The sequence below is a fragment of the Mytilus trossulus genome, chromosome 2 (assembly GCF_036588685.1).
Source record: "Mytilus trossulus isolate FHL-02 chromosome 2, PNRI_Mtr1.1.1.hap1, whole genome shotgun sequence".
Lineage (NCBI taxonomy): Eukaryota > Metazoa > Mollusca > Bivalvia > Mytilida > Mytilidae > Mytilus > Mytilus trossulus.
Window position 1 is genome coordinate 41,266,880 of NC_086374.1, and position 22,639 is coordinate 41,289,518.

The 22,639-nt window shown below is 30.0% G+C and overlaps 1 protein-coding gene across 9 annotated transcripts in view; it reads left to right on the forward strand.

The window, feature by feature from the left end:
* The window catches only part of LOC134707260 (ecotropic viral integration site 5 ortholog-like), a 54,065-nt gene that overhangs the window by 27,149 nt on the left and 4,277 nt on the right, over positions 1–22,639 (forward strand). For 7 of the 9 annotated variants that reach the window (XM_063566875.1, XM_063566871.1, XM_063566872.1 and 4 more), the window contains 9 exons: positions 519–616; positions 14,626–14,686; positions 15,947–16,000; positions 16,486–16,656; positions 17,848–18,003; positions 18,353–18,499; positions 18,941–19,261; positions 20,812–20,907; positions 21,413–21,499. In XM_063566875.1, the coding sequence (XP_063422945.1) occupies positions 519–616; positions 14,626–14,686; positions 15,947–16,000; positions 16,486–16,656; positions 17,848–18,003; positions 18,353–18,499; positions 18,941–19,261; positions 20,812–20,907; positions 21,413–21,499 (1,191 nt within the window). Of the gene's footprint in view, positions 1–518; positions 617–14,625; positions 14,687–15,946; positions 16,001–16,485; positions 16,657–17,847; positions 18,004–18,352; positions 18,500–18,940; positions 19,262–20,811; positions 20,908–21,412; positions 21,542–22,639 lie in introns of all 9 variants that reach the window. The other 2 variants (XM_063566879.1, XM_063566878.1) reach the window with 2 other exon arrangements.

Below are 22,639 nucleotides of genomic sequence, written 5' to 3' on the forward strand. Positions count from 1 at the left end.
TGCTAAATTACTGAAATCTTCACAATTCCAGCATTTTTGTTAAATTTTAGACGGTTTCCGTGTGAAACGAAAGTGGCTGCATTCGTGTTCATCCAAAAGATTGAAATGGAAGTTGTATTTGATGATAATACCTAACATATATAAAGATTGAGGATGAACACGGATGCGGCCACTTTCATTTTTGACAAAAACCATCAGAAAAGTGACATTTTCTCGCATATTTGGTAGATTTTTCATATTTGAGCTTAAATCAGATCGTTTTTAATGACGAAATAAGTTAAAATCTTTCACAAAAATTAATTGAATCAAATGAAATAGACACTTAAGTGTTTAAAAAGTGGTCAAAATCTGTCGACAGATGAAATTGAAATTTGAGGCCAAAATCAGTCCTTACCGGACCTACTCCTTTGACATTTTACCATTAAGAGTTTCTCACATTATACATTAATATGGAAAATTTATATTTATATCTGTTGAAACTTTATGGCACGATCTAATGATTTGAGTTTTATTTTTAGTTCTTCACAAAAGAGTTGCCTCTTAAATATGAACAAGAACCAGAGAGGTTATTTCAGCCAGCATACTATGTCAAATACAATGCTAAAAAGATGAAAAAGTAAGTGAAATTGTGTTTATCATATAATACCATAATTATTATATAAATGCCTGCAACAAAAGTTGTAGAATTGGAGACATAAAGATTATCATATGGTGGGGGCGGCATTAACTATTTGTATTAGGCTTCATATTTCAAGGATAGAATCCCTAGAAGGTGTCTTACTTTGTATACAGATGCTTTATGTAACAAGGTTATATGTCCATAGTTCTTTACTTTATTGTCATGGTTCAGCCATTGTTTAAAAAAACTACAGTTGTCCTTTTTTTGGTTTTAATTTTCTCGTTTATTATGAGTAAATAGGATAACTGAAGTTGGTATATGGGTTCCATGCAAGGTCTTAATGTCCCTCAATCAATTTTCAATTGGCAATGTCCGCATTTCATGGATCAGTGATCAAGGTTGAGTTGTAATGTTCCGCATAATACAAGCAGTAGGTTAACTATATTTTGTTTAGAAAATGATTAGAGGATGCATATATCTGTCTAGAAGGATTCATCTGATCTTGACCTAATTTTCATCCTAATTTCAATGTTTTATAACTCAATGTTAAGATTTTATGGTAAGGTCTGGTTTTCAGGTTATATAAGCAATAGGTCATATATACTTATGGTGTGGAATACTTTTATTGCGTAGATGTCTGTCTGACATTTTTGATTTTACCTTGACCTCATTTTTAATTGTACAAAGTATAACATGTATAAAGTTAGTTTTTGTTGGATTGATCTGTTTCTCAGATACTTAAAGCAATAGCTATATGGTGACTGTATTTGATGTATGGAAAGATATTGTAAGGTGTACCTTTTGTTTATATAGATTAGACCGTTGGTTTTCCCGTTTGAATGGTTTTACACTAGTAATTTTGGGGCCCTTTATAGCTTGTTGTTCGGTGTGAGCCAAGGCTCCGTGTTGAAGGCCGTACTTTAACCTATAATGGTTTAATTTTTAAATTGTTATTTGGATGGAGAGTTGTCTCATTGGCACTCACACCACATCTTCCTATATCTATTGGTCTGACAAGGTTCATTTGACCTTGAGCTCTTTTATCTGGATAAACTTGTAGTATAACCTTTTTCTTTACTATATAGGTAAAGGGGTACATTTAAGGTTGATTTAACCCCTACACAAGTGTGCAAGTTCCAAGTCAGTCAGTTTGACATATTGTTTTCTGTATTTTTACTTTTAATGCCTGAATTAATTGACAAGATATTTTTATAGCCATTACATAGATATTACATGATGAGTTTGAGTTTTGTTCTGAATGAGAGATTTTTTGTTGTGAACCTATAACACAGAAAATTGACTGAACATGTTAGTTTTCTGCTCTTTATGCTGTAATGCCATTTAAAACATTTGATATTTGGTTTATATATTACAAAAAGTTACAAACTAAGTTTCAGTTTTGTTCCAGTAAAGTGACTATTGTAGGAGTCAAGTTCCTTGGATATATCATTGATTGAAAAGATAAGTTTCCTGCACTTTATTTTCTGTAATGCAGAACCAAATGATTTTTAAAAAGTATTTTTTGTATGTGAAGATTTTACAGTTTGAGTGTTGTCCATAATGCTTGCTATGTACAAAAATGTACTGTCCAAAGAAGTATGATAATAACTGGTATTATGAAACTGAAATTGGAAAAACAATATTATCAATTCTTTTTAAATTCAAATAACTTGGTGCTCTCTCTTTTTTTTTTATGAAACTTTGCATGCAACTTGAGCAAGTGCAACTGCAATTGGATATTGATAAATAGCCTTTGCAACTTTTAGAAATTCAGAGATTATTATATGACAAATTCAATGTTTGCCCTGTTCAACATTGTTGTTACTTTTGAGTACTGTATTCAGATTGTGGCTGACAAACTACTTCCTGTAGTACAATCTATGTAGGTAGATGGAGATTAACTACATTGACAACTTGGCCATCAATACCACCAAGAATAAATTGAAATTAAATACAAAATATAATTTGGTTTCTAAAGTATAGATCTGTTAGATGCTTCTAACATTATATGGATATAATTTTTTTTACACTAAATGTAAATCCAAGGTTAAAAGTGGACTACTTTTTTATTGCCTTCTATTTCCCCTGGATAGATGGTTTCACTTTGTAAACAGGGACCCTTAGTCTGATCCTGGACGACTAAGGTAATTGTTCACAGGAAATATTTAGGAATAAAACGTTTAAATGTCTTAAAAAAAAAAAATACAAAATATATATAGAATTAAAATTTTCAATGATTCAAATGATTAGTAAATTATTTAGGCATTTCAAATAAGACTAATGGGAGGTAACTCAAACTTACCTAAGTTGTGTGTGCAAATAAAAATTCAGTTCAGATAGATATTTAATTTGACTTGTTTTTTAGCTCACCTGGCATAGCCATGTGAGCTTATGCCATCACTTGGCGTCCATCGTCGTCCGTCGTCGTCGTAAACTATTTCAAGAATCTTCTCCTCTGAAACTACTTGGCCAAATACTTTCAAACTTTAACTGAATGTTCCTTAGGGTATCTAGTTTATAAATTGTATCCACAGTTTTGATCCATCAACAAACATGGTCGCCATGGCTAAAAATAGAACATAGGGGTCAAATGCAGTTTTTGGCTTATATCTCAAAAACTAAAGCATTAAAAGCAAATTTGTCATAGTTAAAAATGTTCAATAGGTCATGATCTATCAGCCCTGAAATTTTCAGACGAATCTAACAATCTAACCCATTGTTGGGTTGCTGCCACTAAATTGGTAATTTTAAGGAAATTTTGCAGTTTTTGGTTATTATCTTGAATATTATTGAATATAAAGATAAACTGTAAACAGCAGAAATGTTTGGCAAAGTTAGATCTACAAATAATCAATATGAGCAACATTTAAATGGCATTTTAAAGCAAAAATAATAATTGTGAAAGGTTTAAGCAAAACGTTTCAGGTGAGCGAATCAGGCTCTTGAGAGCCTCTTGTATCATTGTAATTTCAATTTTTAGCAATACATGATAACTTTAAGCTTAAATTTTTGAAATTTAAGTCTAAACATTTGACCTACATGTATATGGTAATTTATTGAAAACTTTAGTTAATAAAGAAGATGAAGCCTATCAATACTAATCTCTTGTACTAAATGGACAGTTTTAAGTTAATCACACATAATTAAACTAATAATAATTTGTAACAAACAGATTCGGATGTTGATACTCCTTCTGAGAAAATAAATGCTCATGATATTTCATTCAACAAAACAGATTTAATAATTTCAACAAAGAGTTAATATTCATCGAGATTTATAGAATCAACCATCAGTACTGTATTATAATTGAAACTCTGAAATTAATAGTGGACATGTACAGAAAAACATAGATTCAAAAATTTGCCATAGAAATCAGGGATCATTTCAGTGTTATGATCTATAATAAAAAAATTGTAAAAAAGTACAATTTTTTTGTTGAAGACTGTAAGTTATCCTCTAAGATGTCTTATAGGACCCTTTGTGGTCAAGTGGTTTACATAGTTCTACTACTGTAATCACCAGCCAGTCAACACTGAAGTTGTGAGTTCAAACCACGCTCGTGCAGATGCACTTGACTCCAGTCTTTATTGTCTAAGATTGTCAGTATTCCTATCGAAGGTCAGTGGTTTCTCCGAGCACCCCATCTTCCTCAACCAATAAAAACTTGCTACCACAAAAAAATCCCAAAAGTGGCACATAAAAGTGGTGTTAAAACACCATCAATCAATCAATCAATAGATGTCTTATATGTGTTAATTTGTTGCTGTATATTACCATTTAGTAATACATGTTCTTGTCATACAAGTGAGAGGTTTAGCTAGCTTTAAAACCAGGTTCAATCCACCATTTTCTACATTAGAAAATGCCTGTTCCAAGTCAGGAATATGACAGTTGTTATCCATTTGTTTGATGTGTTTGGACTTTTGATTTTAGACTTTCCCTTTTGAATTTTCCTCAGAGTTCAGTATTTTAGCTGTAAGCACATGCACTGTATTCTGTGGTCAAGTCGTGTGTGTTTTACAAAGGTCAAGTTGGAAATAGAGAAGATAAAAAAATTAATTTATTGTTTTGTTTTAAAGTTTTAAACCCAAGGAAAATGTTGATTTGAATTATAGACCCTGTTATTTAAGCTGGTTCCTCATGTCATAAATGTAATTTGATAGATATGTATAACTTTGTTATATCAAAAAATATAATTTGATATCTGATCTGTCAGTTAAAGCAGCTAAAGGTTTTTATAGAAATCTTATAACCACCCAAGTTATAGTTTCAAGTCATGTGTTGTCAATTATATCTTTATCAATTGTTAATATGATTAATGGATCCGGAAAATTATCACTTAATTTAAGGGTATTTAATTTATGGCATATATATAAATATATATATATATCAGTCTAAAGATTTGCACAATGGTACTGATATAAGGTGTTATAAAACGAAAATGTTGTTATAAAATCGTGTTGACAAATATTTCGGCTCAACAAATGGCCTTCTTCTTGTGTCACAAGTTTTAACAATGTTAAAACTTGTGACACAAGAAGAAGGCCATTTGTTGAGCCGAAATATTTGTCATGTTAAAACTTGTGACACAAGAAGAAGGCCATTTGTTGAGCCGAAATATTTGTCAACACGATTTTATAACAACATTTTCGTTTTATAACACCTTATATCAGTACCGTTGTGCAAATCTTTAGACTGATATAATTTTTTCCTTATCTGCATAGTATCGCCTATTCTAGACGATCCGGTACATAGTAAATTTGCTGGTTGGTCCTTTTTATAGACTTTTATATATATATATATCACCTTATTTACAGGTGTGACAAATGAGGATTTATCTTAGTTTAATTAGCTTAAATGTTGTCTTTGAAATATTCTCCATTTTATACATTCATTCCTTGCCTTATGTCATCAGATATTGCAGTTTATGGGTTGCAATAAAGTCAACTTTGACAAAATTATTGTTATATCATCTTTTATAGCCTAAATTATAATTCTATTCAAGGTAATTGTTTCATATTTCAATTTTTACCTGTGGAATGAGTGAAATTGATTTCAGGTGTGATTATATCTGAGGTGAAATTGACCTTATCCAGTGACCTATTGTAAATATATTTACATAGATAAATAGTGTAGATACCAAGTATAAAGAGGATAAGATATTATCAATTAATAATGACCAAATAATAATATACCCCTGGACATACTATACACAGATGTTGGTGGGGAGCTTTTGTCCACTCAGATTTCGGTCGTTCAGGGCTGAGCTATTGTAGATGTTCTTCTGTGGTAAAAACTGTACTTATATGTCCATTTAATGGAATAGTACACATTTTGTTGAAGGGCCAACTGAAATCTACCTCCAAGTATGTGATTTTTCTTGCTGTATTGAAGACCCATTGGTGGGGTTGTTGTCTCTTTGACATTCCCCATTTTCATGCTCAATTTCATTATATTGAGTGCATTCTGGTATAAAACTTGTGTGGATATATTGTGAGGATTATAAGTCTTCATTTATATTTACAAAATCCATTTAGGTGCACAGAGAAGATAATAAACAAAAGATCATGCACAATAACTATCACTACGATCTTTCTAAAGATGTATCTTAATTTAGATACAATGTATCAGAATACATGGGTTGTAATGAAATGAGTTGATGCCACAAAAGCAACCATGCAACTCTTGTAATCTGTTGTATGTGTGAGATTCAAATAAGGATAAAACTTTCAGAATTTTCATTGAAATGAAACTTGGAAATGATGAATCTATATTCCAGTATGGACCATTTCCCACTAGAATAGAGTAGACATGATACATCTCTATTCTGTTATCCCTGTTCAGTTCACTTGATTTCCGAAATATTGGATTGTTTCATTTTCAAGATTAACAAATGTTGGAATATTTTACTCGTGGTCATTTTGGCTGTAAAATGGTCAATTAAAGATACTAAAAGTCAATATTGAATGTGATTTGACAAATTGAATGATGATTTCCATATTGGGTTAAAACTCTAAGGCCACATTTGACAAATACGGAATAAATTTATACTTTTAACAAAAGATAAAGAAAACATTCAACATTCCATTGTAAATGGTTTGAAGCTGTTTTTGATATAAACCCGTCATTTGTTGATATTTGTCATGTTCCAGTCCTTTGAAAGTTAATTGGGTGAACATAATGGGCTTACAAATTGTCATAATAACTACATGTGCTTTTCATACTGACAGAAGCCAGGGTGACACTGTATTTGTCTTTTGGTGACAAGATGTTAATGTCTAACGAAGTATGATGTAACCTGTATAGGTCAAAAGGTTAAAACAAATGTGAATTACAAATGTATTACATATTTTTAAATATATATACATGTATAAAGTAGCTTTACCATGGAATATGTTATCATAAAACTCATAAAATATCGATTGATCTTACAATGAATCATTGTTTCTACTTCATCAAGACCCCCCTCTTTTTAAACATCTGTAACAGTTGTCTTGATATGTACTTACAATTTATACTTATATTCTGAATTTACTATTGGCCAGAATACAAATATACCTATACTCTCAACCAATTATTTAACTTATTTTATTGAATTGGAAGTGTTTCCCAAAGCATTAAAAGCGAACTCCATATCAAATATCTACAAAGTAATAGCACTCAAATTTGTTAGATTTTTTCTGTAAGATATTTAAAGAAAATGCCATTTCCCCCTCTCATATTCAAACGCATGCCCATATATATCAATTAAGACCTTTTAATTCATTATTTGGACAGTTTAGGATTTGTTTAGTAAGTGCTTAGATTTAAGTGAAATGTATGTTTAACAGAAATGTACTGAAATTGTGTGTTTGTACCTTGTATATTTAACATAAGCTTGCTACATCTGGCGATTGAATGTTAAATAAAGCCTTGTTTAAATAAATTTATATAACATAGTTATCCAGTGAACTTTTAAGTTGAATACCAGCTTATTAATTCAAATAACACTGAAATAATTATAAATTCTTAGATTAGTTGTTATCATGTAGGATTTTTTTTTATATTATATTGACAGAACCAAATACTGTATTCGTTCTAGATAAAATAATTCATTGCAAAATTGTGAAGGTCTTTTAGAGACCTGTATATAATAAATTTGAATGGAAAGTTAAGTATTGTGTAATCAGCTCTCTGTGATAAGTTTTGTTGTATTTTATCATATTTTCAGGCTACAAGGTCTGTAGCTTGTATTTCGGTGTTTTATTTTTAGGCAATTTGTTTTAAAGCTTAATAAATAAATGTTAATGCCTATGAATTGATGATCAGAATTAGATTATAATCCATTGGGTTGGATGCATTAATAGTGCAAAATCTGTAAGAAGAAAGTGATTTCTGCTGATTCTTTAAATTTATGGTAAATTAATTTTTAAAGTATTCACTATAATTTATATTAAAATGTCAGTTGGGTTGACATAATACTTTTGAAGTCACTTCTAAGGCTATTGAGATTCTTCAAGCGTGAAATCTGTTTATTAATTTAGAAAACCAATATCCTATTGTATTTCCCTTAGTGACTTTTGCAAAATTCAACCAAAAATAGATTGACATGACAAATAGCTATCATCATATAAATTCAATTCAATCTTATGAGTGGTAGCTATTTGTAAGTTTGATAGTATACTTAATGTGACCTGTACCATAATAAAAACATGTCAAAAGATAAGCCATGCTGGGACCTACTTCAATGTTATGATCTTAAATTGAAAAGTTGACAAACTTATTAAATATCAGTTACATGTTTCGATCAGAGTTACAGGTATTGATACAATAAAGGGAAGAATGTCGTCAATGATAACTGATTGTCTTTTAAAGACAACTACAAATACTGGGATGTATCTTAAACAAGACAAACCTAATCTTAAGGATTTTAATTCATGATAACGATTTGCTTGAATAGAAGGTTGTGTCCGTTTACATGGCCTTTATATGGTGGGACAACTGTCCATTGAGGTTAACTTTGATTAAATAAGATTACATTTCTATGACCCTTGATTTACATGGTGAATTGAGCAGGAACAAAAACATTTTGAACCATTTGACTAAAGGTGTGACAGATGTTTAACTAGATTAATGCCTTAAGAGTCAGTAAAAAAAACATTTATGACTCTAGATAAAACTTATCCTGGGTTCATACTAAGTATAAGAATAAGGAGATGTGTTATCATTGTCAACGAATCCTCCACAAGAGCTCAGATTTTAGTATATATGCATTTTCAAAATATTATGTTTTCCCTTTAACAAATTTTAGTAGTTTTGTAGTGTGTCATGTATGATGTGACCTTGATTTTTTTTACCTTAAAGTCAAAATGTTTCATTTTTGAGGTACTATTTTGTGTACAAAAAAAATCACTTTTTATTCTTTGGCATAGGCTTTTGTTATTTGACACATAGAGTACAGCAACTGTTGTGTCACATACCATGAAATAAAATGATGATTACTTCCATTGTCTTGAATCATCAAAATTATTTTAAAGAAAAGCAATGTTTCTGTGTGAACTGGATACCCTGTAAGTTTGATTTTAATTGTGAAATGTTGAATTGATTTTATCCACATAAAAGTATATAATATGTATAATTGAGCTGATCTGTAACAATACCATCTTCATGCCTTATATATCATGTACTGTAGTACACCCCTAGATTCAAACTGACGAGGAAAGGTAACACAAGGCCAGCGAAAGCTCTATTATTGTAGAGCCCAGGTGGTGGTGGGGTCTAGCGGGACGGCTGCAATGCAGGTGATTTGGTGTCATGATATCTCAGTAGCATGGGTTCAAATCCCGGCGAGGGAAGAACCAAAAATTTGCAAAAGGAAATTTACAGATCTAACATTGTTGGGTTGATGTTTAGACGAGTTGTATATATATGTATATGCCTGTGACTCATCAATGTCATTGATTTATAATTACTGTCAAATAGGTTAAAATCAAATATTTACAGTGTTTTTTGTGGCACAGATTGGGAAATACAAATCAATAAAAGCATAATTGTTTAGGTTTTTTTTTTCTATCATATAAAAAAAGGTGGTCGAGCCTAGCAGCACATCAAGCCATTTTAAGATGGGGGGATCCAACTATATGTCCCCATTCAAATGCATTGATTGTCCAAAAAAAAAAAAAAAGTTCCAAACCTTGTACTCGGCGCAAAACTGGGAAAGGGCTTGGTAGAACCTCGCCCATCCCCAGTATCTCAGTCTCATACAAAAAAGTTGATATTTTTCTGATATTGACCTAATATTGTACATAATACTCAGTAAACTTTTGAACTGGTATAAATTTACAAAAACTTTAAATACATTTACTATTGAATAAAACTATTTTAATGATTATTAAATATGCTGATATTTGGTAAATAATTTCAACATATTTAAACAAGGTCACAGAATAGGACCTTAAAGAGTAATGTTGTGCATAGTTTTTGATTACACAGTTTCTTAAAAGGTAACATGGTATACTAGAGGTTTGAAGTTCTCTTATCTTTCATAAAAAAACAACCTGATAAAGTGAAATTTAAATGAAATGAATACTGATTGAAAAGGTTGACCATCGATTTAAAGGATTTTTGTATTTGATTTAGAATTAAGAAAGTTGTGTCCTTGTAAGAATAAAATGACAAAATGTTAAGGTAGCCAAATACATGTAAAGCACTGAACATGTGAATATAGTTTATTTAATCCTAGTTAATGAAGGGCTGTTATCTGTTAGAGATATTGTACACAAAAGAAAAAGTCACAAAAGGTACAGGTCCTCAGGCCGCCAAACACAACAACCAACCATCATCTTTTAATTGTTATATAGAGGAAAAAACACCAGGCATAAAAGGTGGAGTTCACCTGTATCATGACTATTTAAAAAATCCTAGGTGAGATTTAAAGTTGATAGAAAGGCGTTAAAGAAATTTTTAACATATTATGTCAAAATGCACGTTGATATGTGTTTGTTTAGTTAAATTTTGTGTACTTTAGGGTCATTTTTTAAAACGAGATGAAAAACAACAAGTGAATATTTATAGCATAACTTTTTATGACAGGAATATTTTTTAGTTGAGAAAAACGTTTCATAATATAATAAATTTGTGTTGCATAAATATGTATTCATAAACTTTTAAAAAGGAAAAGGTTTTCTCAACTATTTTTTGTTTGAAGAATCATACACCCGTGAAACAAACAAATCTCATGTTTTATGAAGGAAAAAAATTCAGGTGTTAAAGATGGGACATACTTTTGATAGCTGTATGATATGTGAGAATTTATGATGTGGAAGCAGGACACTGTTGTAACAAGTTTGACATATTTGTGGAAGGGATATGCAGGACAGCTTGACTTTTGACTGTGTATAAATTTACTTTATAACTAGTGTTTCATAAATGATGTTGAAATATCAGATTGACAAATTTCAAGGTTCGTCATTTGTCGGCTGTTTTATACTTAAAAGCAAAGTTTTACAGAAATGATTTTTAATAGCTTGACTGGTTCTTTATGTGATTTATTCTAGCCAACAAGGAACAGCTTGCATGGAATTGTGATAAACATTTTTTGAAGCTTATAAATAATGACAAAAACTATATATATGTAGATTTTGTGTTCAATATGTTGCTGACTTCATATGGTCTGTATTGATTGAGGTAATGTGCACAGCTTGCATATTTTACATCAGTATCACAACATTCTTATGGAATGATCTTATAGATTTTTAAGGATAAGTTTTGTGACTGGTCATCTTAAGTCTTGACATTGTGTGTTTTACAATATTCAAGGAATGTTACATACAATTACACTGATAAGTCATTGACTGGTCAGTATTTAATGGTCATAAACTTTTAGTCGGGGAAATTTGATAGTATATAACTTCTAACACGTGGATGGATGTAATAGACAATAAAACTAAATGACCTAACATTTGTTCAAATTTTTATGTCACCAAGATTTTATTCTTTTTATTTACATCAAGAATTTGTATCTAAAGTCTGATATGAAATGAAGGATAATCTAGAGACCATGGATGGTTCTATGTGAAAAAGACTCTCAAAGACACCCTAAGAATATTTTCTGTGGAGTATATTGATTTGTTATGTGCTAGATATTGACCTTTTTGCAGTGGGATTTGAACCAGACTGTTACAGTGAAGTTATCTTTTAAAATATTTAAAAGGACTCTTTAAAATATTTTTGGACATTTTTTTTTATCTGACAAAATGTGAAACAGAAATGGGATATTAGTGGTCTGTATGCTTTGTATAGAACTTAAATGGATTTTGACTGGTTTAGACAATAGTTGTGACTATATTTATTTAGAAGCCTAAGTATCTTCCTGGGTGATAATGCAAGGACAATAATTCTATGGATTTTGTGGATTATGATGATTATTACTCTGGGAACACTTGTGATGGGTAAGCTATATCAAGTAAAAGGAACATAATGGGATAACATATGTACTATCAATCACTGTAAATCAGCTTTTAATGTTTAATAGATTTTCAATTTAAGAAGAGTATTGAGCAATTAATTAGTCATCTATAATATAATTGTAAAACTTCAATGTAATGTTACTTGTATCAGTAACTTTTAATATGGACAACTAATGTAAAATCTATTTCACCTTTAAACCAATATCATAATGGAGCCCTCAAAGACCACTTTAATGAAAATGACAAATATCAAAGGAACATTAGCTGTCAATTCCTGGTGTCTCCCTTGTTTCATTTTCTTTTCTTTTTATTAATGATGACACATGCTTAACACATGCAAAACCATCTCTACTAAAGGTCAGATAAAAGGTTGAATAGATAAGGATTCAAGAGAGTTTTATTATTGACTTGCAAGTCAATAATATACCAGATATGACTTTTAGCTTATTTTGACAAAATTCATAGAAAATTCCCAACTGTTCAATCACTTCTAACATGTCTAACAACTATAGTCTATCAAACATTATATTATCTGTTATTTCAAACAGGATGTGTTGTTACAATGATAAGAGTTACCTTTCTTACATAGAATGTTCCCTGTGTAATTTCAATATAGCTTTGTTTACTTCGTTTATTAGTGGACAGTCTCTTGTTTTGTTTTCTAAGTAATGTATGTGGAAGGTTTGTTTCTTTTCATGTTTTTCTTTGGGTCATGCTTTTGCAAGTTTTTCATCTCAATATTGTCTGGTGACTGCTTAGTATCTTATTAATTGTTTTGGACAGGGACATATAGTTTGTTAGAGTTCATTGGAATAAAGCTTTTGTAAATATGACATATAAGGACTAAAAGCCCAACCTGTTCTTTAGACTCATGCTGTTTAATTATCTTTTTAATACCTATTAAAAAAGATATTTACTAAAGATGTGTAGGGTTATAGCAACACATAGGCTCAATAAACATATCTTAAGAAAACTTCTTAAAATTCATTAAAGTATAGTGAACCTAAAAATGTTATGCAAAGGAATTTAATCTTGTATCAGATTATATAGTCACACATTGCATAAATTATGTAAAGTAATACAAGAATTTGTTCATTCAGAATATCTTATTTAAAAAAAATGAATTCAGTAGCCGGAGAATATAATAAATTATGCAAAAATCACATTGAAAAAGAAGTAGCAAAGTTTGAATGAAGTGAATGAAAGGTTATCATTTGACATTGCGTCCATCCTGAGGATAACTTTGACTTGGATATAGGCCAAACAAAAAGTATGTGTGTTTAATGTCACATGCTGAAAGAAATAGGGTAGAAAGGATGGTGGGATTTAAAAAAAAAAAAAAAAAAAATTTACATTAAGTTTATGGGAGAAACATTGTGACTTAATTTAACAGTGTTTAATTAAAAGTGATCCAAAACAATTTAGGGTAGGGGATAAAAGTAAGAGTAGGTAGGAGTACAATAAAAACACATACTTTTTTGTTTGGCCATACACTAGAGTAGTACAAATATCTGATCTGTCAACCTTGCATGTGTAGTTGATACAAGGTGTTTTGGTAAATGATGTGGTTTGAAGATTTATGTTTCATGGCCTGAGGTTACTTCATTTGTTACAGAATACACTATTCTTTTTATGGTCTCCACCCAATTTTACTGAGATTTAAATTGTTTATTTATGTACATATATAAGCAAATATGTCATTGACAATTATTTAAGTACATATTTTCTTGACTCATCATTATAACAATTTCTTTTTTTAATTCGATAATGAAACAAAGAATGTTTGTCTTAAGGAAAAGACTATGAACAAAGATCCCATTTTGAAATGTTGCAGAAGTCAATCAGGAACTTATATATTATGACTATTTCAAAGGTACAGATTTTGGTTGACTGATGGTTTGTCTTGCAAAGTTACTGATCAAAATTTTTCAGAAGTTTCCATTCACATTCTAACAAATATCTTTCAAATGGTCAAATGAAATTGAATATTGTTTTGAGCAATTATTAAATTATTTCATTTAAAATTCATTATTGCTCAAATTAAACATCAATTTTGGTAAAATGTTCTTAGTTCATGTTAAAATACCAAGAAAAAAAAACCCAGATGTATTTTTAATCAGAATGCTCAGTGTTAAAGGATGACTTGGATCTTACCCTTCTTTCTAGAACTGCTTATGTGTTCGGTTTACTAGGCAGATAAATAAAGTAAGAAATGGGTAGATGTCAATAAGTTCATTCCCAACAATTAAAAAAAAAACTATGAAAAATCATAAAGTCATATTTCTAATGTACTAAAAGAGGTACTGTAAGTTTAAGGTCATGGAATTTAATCCTAACTTTTCTGTAAAAGTAGTTACAAGATAAGAATACATTATATTTAAACACTAATGGATGTTTATTGATATCAGCTATCTATTCAGTTTGAATAGAGATTGTTGGAAATGTGTAAAATCAAGATTTCCTCATCTGTTATTACTATAAGTCAGTACAACAAATCATAACTAAACCATTTGATTTGACAAACAGGTTAAGGTAATTGTTTACTTATTTCCATTGTAGAATAGAGAAAGAGTATACAGCATTGAAGAGTAAAGAAAATGAGGACCAGATAGAGTTAAGGGTGAGACAGGATAAGATCAATTAAGATGTACTATAAGATACTGCACATTGCATAAACGTTTTCTTCTTCTTATAAATTATTCTGTCCCCCAGTTTTTGGCGGGGTTTGTGTTGCTTAGACTTTGATTTTCTGTGTTGTGTTTTGTATAGTATTGTTTGTCTGTTTGTCTTTTGTTTTTTTTTAATGTCCCTCTTATCTCTTTAAACTTGGGCTGATCTGCATTTCTTCTTTATATTACAACTTATATATAAGAAACTATGATTATGGGATGCAATTCATTTCCCCATGCTTTTGAGTGGAAATTTAAAATTCATCCTCAATGTTACACTTAAGGGTATCCTCATGCATGTTTTCTATAGAACCATATTACTTGCCTTTGATAAAATGCCTTCTACAATTCCTATTTCATTTTTACAAAAAAAATCAATTTGAAAAATTAGGGCATATTTATGCCCTCTTGGTGCAGCTTTTTTTTTACATATGAATAAAAGAAAAAATGTGTTATGCATCAACGAGACCCTTTTGCACACACAGAAATATATATATAAAATTCATACATGTGAATATATGGTCTTGGTAATAAACAATGCTTGTCAGCCATTAATTATTGTAAATGAATTAAATTTAAACAGAAGTCATCAAAGATCTTCCATCAAATTAAAAAGTGAAAAAAAACCATTCATATAACACTACAAAAATTCACTAATGCGTTTCATGACAAACACAGAAAGACAGATGTCATCACAACTAGTTAAACTTGTTTATGGGAGCTCAAGCCTCCCAATTTGAGTCTTAATTATTGGGGACTAAAAGATGCATAGAAGAACTATCAATAAAAATGTTTAGAATCTCTAAAATACTGGTATGATAGTCAACCAAAAACAAAGTTTCTAGCAAAACACAATAAAATTTTAATGAGTAATACCGATCAAATAATTCTGCTTTTCAATTCTTAATATCAGCTGCTATACTTTGAAGTAGATTTCATACAATAACATGTATAAACATGACAAGATGATTTAGAACAAACGGGAAGTGATATAAAAAAAATCGTAGCAGAGAAATTATGAAAATCATTTAAGTCTTCTTGTAAACTGTGAATTGTATAAACTCATTAATATCCAAAAAAGTTTTATTTCAAAAAGAAAGATGAAGAGGACAATTTCTAAACTTGGTAGCTTTATACACAATATCACCTTTATAAGCTAAGTGTTCTCATATTCTTTGACATGAAAGATTAATGAATAATTTTATTTGTAGAGATTAAGGACAGAAAACAGATTACTCCGACAGAGGATAGATAATCTAGAAAAGGTCAGTCATCACAAACAGAATGTTTTTGAAGATTCAAAACTTTCTTTTTCATCATACATATTCTAAAATTAAGTAGGTTTTCACTGATTTTATACTATTTTTCATATGAAAAATACAATCACAAAAAACTGAACTCAGAGGAAAAAACAAAACATAAAGTCCATAATCAAATGGCAAAATCAAAAAGCTCAAACCAATCAAACGAATGGATAACAACTGTCATATTCCTGACTTGGTACAGGCATTTTTTAGAAAATAGTTGATTACACCTGGTTTTATAGATAGCTAAACCTCTCGCAATAAATTCCTTTATATTGACAATGATGTGTGAACAAAATTAAACAAACAAATATAATAGGTAAAAATGTATCAAGTAGGGGTATAGGGAAATGATTGTCAGTCAATTGATGATATTTTGGCCTGAAAAGGAAATGTAGAAGTTAAAACACATTTTTCAGTAACCTTTGTTGACATTTTATTTCTAGGAATCAGCCTCTTTAGCAGACAGACTGATACAGTATCAATTGACAAGAGCTCAAGAGGCAGAGGAAACATATGCTCTCAAAAATGTCCTCTCTACAATCAAAAAGGAGTTAGCTGAGTCACAGAAGAAACTATCTGTAGCAAATAATCTTATAGGAGATATAAAACAAAGGGTTAGTCTTAAAGTTTGTGTAAATATCATTTTTACCAGATATTTCCCAAAGGTGTAGGCCTTATTATCATAGACAGAATATTCCTGTTTTCTTCATTAGGGGTTTATACAATATTCAAACATTTTTCATGATCTAGATGGATATTTTTAAAAATAACTGTGCAAAACAATAAAAATTGACTGGACATTGTGTTTGAAAATATTGGTATTGTTTATTTGACTCCAGCATGTTTCCTTTAAACACTGATCATTATGATATTATTTTGTATGTACAGATATAAATGGGTACAGATAATTGTAGAACTGGACATGCCCAAATAGACATTATTTGACTTATCTGGCATAAACTGCCCACTTTTATGCTGGATCATTTTTCATAACTGTGTAACAAAGACATTGAATATGAGCCTCTTCCATCTGTGAAGCCCTGATGTATTGCATATATACTATAACTCTTTTTGAGGACATTCATTTTAATCAGTTATTGACATATGATACAGATTCATATCCTAGCTTTAATAACCAGCTGTTACATCATACAATTTTACAAGAATTAGTTCAAGAATTTCATTAATACTTGTAAAAGACCTTAAAAAAAATCAAATTTTAAAATTAATCCAATCTTTATCCTTGTAAAGCCCATAAGCACTTTGATATGTTTAGTATACGGTGGATTCACTATTATGTGTTGGATACTAATTTTCATGAATTTCGTGGGTAAAGGTGACCCACAAAATTAAATGTTCAACAAGTGAAAAAATTTCTATAGGCTTGTATGTAGACTTTAGCAGAACCACAAATAATTATGTTTTCCTTAATCCACGAAAATTAGTATCCTCGAAAATAAATAAATCCACAGTGTCATGTGATTATATTATGGAAAAAAGAGTCATTTACTTATTGAATGTTAACCACATGATATTATATATTATATGAAAAGTACTTTTTTGTACTTTATATTTTTAAAGACAATTTTAAATTACGTTCTGTATTATCTGCATGGAAATGTTTGCTTGGTATTATTATTACAAGAAGTGTTTATGATTCTATTACAAGTCAAGATATTGTTAATTTCTGACATCTAGTATGAATTCATGATTCTATATACCACAAACTGTAAAGTTTAAATGGTAATAAAACTTTGAATTGAATTAAAAAAAAAATATATAATTCTAGCTATTGTTAATTTCAGACATCTAGTATAAATTCAGCCTCAGCATTAGATGATGAAGAAGCACAGACTGTGATACAAAATCTACAAGAAGAATTAATAGTTATACGACTTAAAGATGCAGATACAGATTCTCTTGTTAAAGAACTAAGATCAAAGATCAAGGAGCTTGAAGATGTAAGTACACAAAATACACGATAAAATTTATAAAATTATTTATAAAGAAATGGTATATTTGTCATATTCCATAAAATAAATGCAACAGTAGTATACCCCTGTTCAAAAGTCATAAACCTATTGAGAGAAAACAAATTCTGGTTATAAAGTAAAACCAAGGGAAACCCATCAACTACAGAGAAAACAACTGAGCACTGAAGTACAACAAAAAACAAACAACAATGCAACATACATAGAAACAAACTATTAGATAACAAAAATTGTTTTGCCTTTTTAAAAAATAAAACAGTCTCTGTCCACAAACAATAATTATTTTCATATTCACATCGTCATCTTTTTTTCATTTCAGACAAATGTCCAGTTACAGAGAGCCCCTAGTAATGACATACAGAACTTACAAGAGGAGTTGATAGCGGTCAAGCTACGAGAGGCTGAGGCCAATCTGGGACTTAAAGAAATGAGGCAGACTGTACATGAACTAGAGAGTATGTGGGAGGTTAGTACTACAGATAACACTGTATATTCATTGGATAAGTTACAGAACGGGTTTGTAAAATAATACCATTTTCAATATTAAAATAAATTGCTTTTTTGAGCAATATTGTGTTTAGGAATTATTTCACAGTTTCCAAAAATGTTAAAAATAACAGGCTTTAAACTTCTATGTATGGAAAAGTTATAATTTGTAATGGTGAAGACTGGAGTTCTTAACTTCTTTTTTTTATATATATATATTTTGGTTTATTTCTGACAGAAATTTCTGATCCTGACAGGAAAACATTTTCATACCTCTAAAAAATACTTTTGAGACACCTTTGATTTGCTTAGTTTAAGCAGCTGTCTAATAACTGGTGTTTTACATATCAAAATAGCATGTCTGATACTAATCTGGTATAATATTGATGTCATATTTGATATCAAGTGCATTTTATTTCAGAATTTTAAACATAAGTCAACGGCAGACTCGCCAACATCTTCTCCGAAAGACAAAAATCACAACAAGGAAGTAAAACAGCTACAAGAAAATGTAATGACAATTAAAGTTCGGGAGGCAAATTGTATGTCTGACTTAAAAGATACAAAACAAAAGTACATGGAGCTAGAGACACAGAATCATATATGTTCAAACCAAATTCGTAGAATGGACGAGGAAAATAAACTCTTAAAGGCAAAATATGAAGAAGGTTTGGAGAGAGAGAAGAAATTAGATGGTCATATAAAGGAACATATCAGAAAGATCGATGATATGCAATCTCAGGTTTGTCCAATAGAATCACTTGATTTGAGGGGGTTAAAAATAGACAGCTAAATTCCAGCTAACAACTGAAAAACATTTTATTTGGTTTCTAGAAAAACAAAACAAGATATGAACTTGTTGATTAATAGGCTTTAAGTATAAAAAAGAAGATGTGGTATGATTGCCAATGAAACAATTGCAACTACATGTATCCACAAAAGACCAAAATGACACAGACATTAACTATAGGTCACCGTACGGCCTTCAACAATAAGCAAAGGCCGTTATAAGAAGAAAGATTTTTTTGTAACTTAGATGAAATAAAAACAATTTTATTACAATGAATTTATCTAACAGTATTTTTCATAATTTTCATGAATGGTTATATAGCAAGGAAAATTAGATTGATTCTAACATTTTAGATGCAAACTTTAATATTGGCCACTGTTTTGTGCCTTCACTACCTGTTTTTGACAAAACATATATTTTATTCATTAAATTTTTAAGTCAAAAATATTTTGATATTTAATTTTATAAAGTCTAGTTAAATTGTAGGGGTATAGCGTAGAGGTAAATATGGATTAGAGGAACACAGGCATATTTTCAGTGTTACATGACTCTTTTTCATGAGTTATACACCAATCATACTTGTATTGCAAAGCTGACTTGAATGCAAGGAACACTTCGTCTTTAATGAATTTGACTTAGATTCTTTTTGTCTCCATATGGGAAAATTGGATTTTCTGATTTCCTGCACATTTTGTCTCCATATGGGAAAATTGGATTTTCTGATTTTCTGAGCTTTTTGTATCTGTATGGGAAAATTGGAATTTTCTGATTTCCTGCACTTTTTGTCTCTGTGTGGGAAAATTGGATTTTCTGATTACCGACACTTTTTGTCTAAGTATGGGAAAATGGGTATTTCTGATTTCCTGCACTTTTTTACTCTGTATGGGAAAATTGGTATTTCTGATTTCCTGCAATTCTTGTCTTAGTATGGGAAAATTGAAATTTCTGATTTCATGCACTATTTGTCTGAGATGGGAAGATTGGAATTTCTGATTTCCTACACTTAAAAATACACTATTACTGTATATATGATTATAATTACAGAACAGTTTTTGAAGAGGTTTAAAATATTTGATTCATAAACAGTTGTTCAAAATATCAAGATAAGTTTTATGGACCACAATTCTCTAAATACCAAATATATCATCTTTTAATTGCTACATGAATATATGCATTAATATTTCTAAGTAGAAACAGCAAGGTAAAGTTAAGGCTATCTCATCAATTTCATATGCCTTTTGCCTGGTTTCATTTGATATTTGGTTGTTGAATTAAAGCATAAATAAGGTGAAACGAGGAAAAAAAGGTAAATTTATTCAATAAAATATTGGAAAATAATGTCAACATGTTTTTGTAAATGCTGTAAGACTCACTACATCAATTGCATTTTAATTTTGAACAGGATTGTTACAAACTAGCATGTTCTAAAATAGGTTGTTTTTCTTATCTAATGGTCCAAGGGAGATAATCAGAATAAAATTTGCTTTTTTTTTTTTTTTTAGAGGAGAGAAGAAACGATGATGCTGAAGATTAAAGAGGCAGAAAATACTCATGTGATAGCAGAACTAAAACAACGAATAGCTGAATTAGAAATTCAGGTAAGATACTCAATCTATAACAAACGAAGACAAACAATAGATGAAGTAGAAACACAGGTTAAATACCCACCTTAAAGCAAAATCTTATTAGCAAATAGCTGAATTAGAATACTCAATTTATAGCAGAACTTAAAAACAGTTATGCTGAATTATTAATTCAGGGAAAATACAACTCTTTTAGTAGTTATTTCATGTCACTGGTAGTGTACCTATATATCATTGGTATTATTTAGACCTTGACATTTTGAAGAGGCAAAGGTCTATTATTGAGGACTGTATGATACCCTTTAGATGTCTTTGGTTGTTTTTGTTGTTTAGTTGCTGTCTCATTGATGTATGTCCACATCTCTTTTTATTCAAATATGAAAATATTGTTATTAGAGGATAAAAGTATTCTAATTTTATCAAGGATTTGAATGTGATTTTTTTTTATTGAAGTCAAAGGTCTGTTTGCCTCCTCATATTTTTACACTAAATACTTTCCCTCTTTTCTTTCGGCCTTTAGAAAGAGGAAATATGGACAGCTGACCAGTTGGAGAATAAAAGTGGACATCAGGATCTTGAAAATCGTATATTTGACCTACAGGATGAGGTGTGTGCTGCATGTGGTACTAGTGCACACTGACCCTAGCGTGTGGGTGTCTATTTCTCACCTTAATACTGCCAGTACTGCCTTGTTAATGTAGCAAATGATTTTACATTGCAGCAAATTAATCATATTGTGTCAAATAATCTACAATGTGTCAAATAATTTACAATGTGTTAAATAATTTACAATGTGTCAAATAATTTACATTGTGTTAAATAATTTACAATGTGTCAAATTAATTTCATTGTTTTCATTTTAAGAAAAAAAATCTATTGGTTGGATTCCAATTTTCGTTGGTTTTGTGGGAACAGATAATCCAGAAATTCAAATCTTCAATTAATAAAAATATCATAACCACCAAATCAAATATCAACATTTTCAGCAATCCACGAAATTTGATACCCACGAAAATAAACAAATCCACAGTATACTAAAAAGACACATAAAAAATAATGTTGAAGACAAATTTTATTATTATATATCATACACATTTAGTTTTCAGTGAATTTTTCCTTGAATTATTAAATACATATAAAAGTGAATAGATCAGCATTAACAAAGCAGTACTACATAGTGTACTTAACATTTTATTTTTGTTGTCTTTCAAACCATTGTTGCTTTATCTAACTACAGTTTTAATCAATTTTACCAATTTTAGGGTGTTCTCAGTTTTAGAAATTCTAGATGAAATAAGAAGTTTTCTTTACTTAACATAGTGTAAAATTGGGAAGATGTTTGTGTGAAGTTTTCTGTTTTTGAAGTATTTAAAGAAAATTAAAGGCATGATTGAATTTTGTTCTTGAATTAGACCATGTTTTTGTTTTGCCTTTATCCTATGTGTTTTTCAGTGTTTTTGATTGAATCAGCTTTGCATGGTTTGTTTTATGTTTGCCAACACAGCTTTTAATTTAGACGAGAAGCACTCATTTTCATTTAAAAAAGATATTTATCCTTCATTTTCCTGCTTTGATTCACTCATCCTTATTTCTACTTTGTGTTATGATTCAGTTTGATTCAATAGAAAGGTTATTTCTTTCAATGTTCTCTAATGTTTCTTAGTATACAACAGAAATATATCATGTACAAGTTATAATGATATCACCTTAATATATTCAGACTATTTATATAAAGAGTTTACTGTAT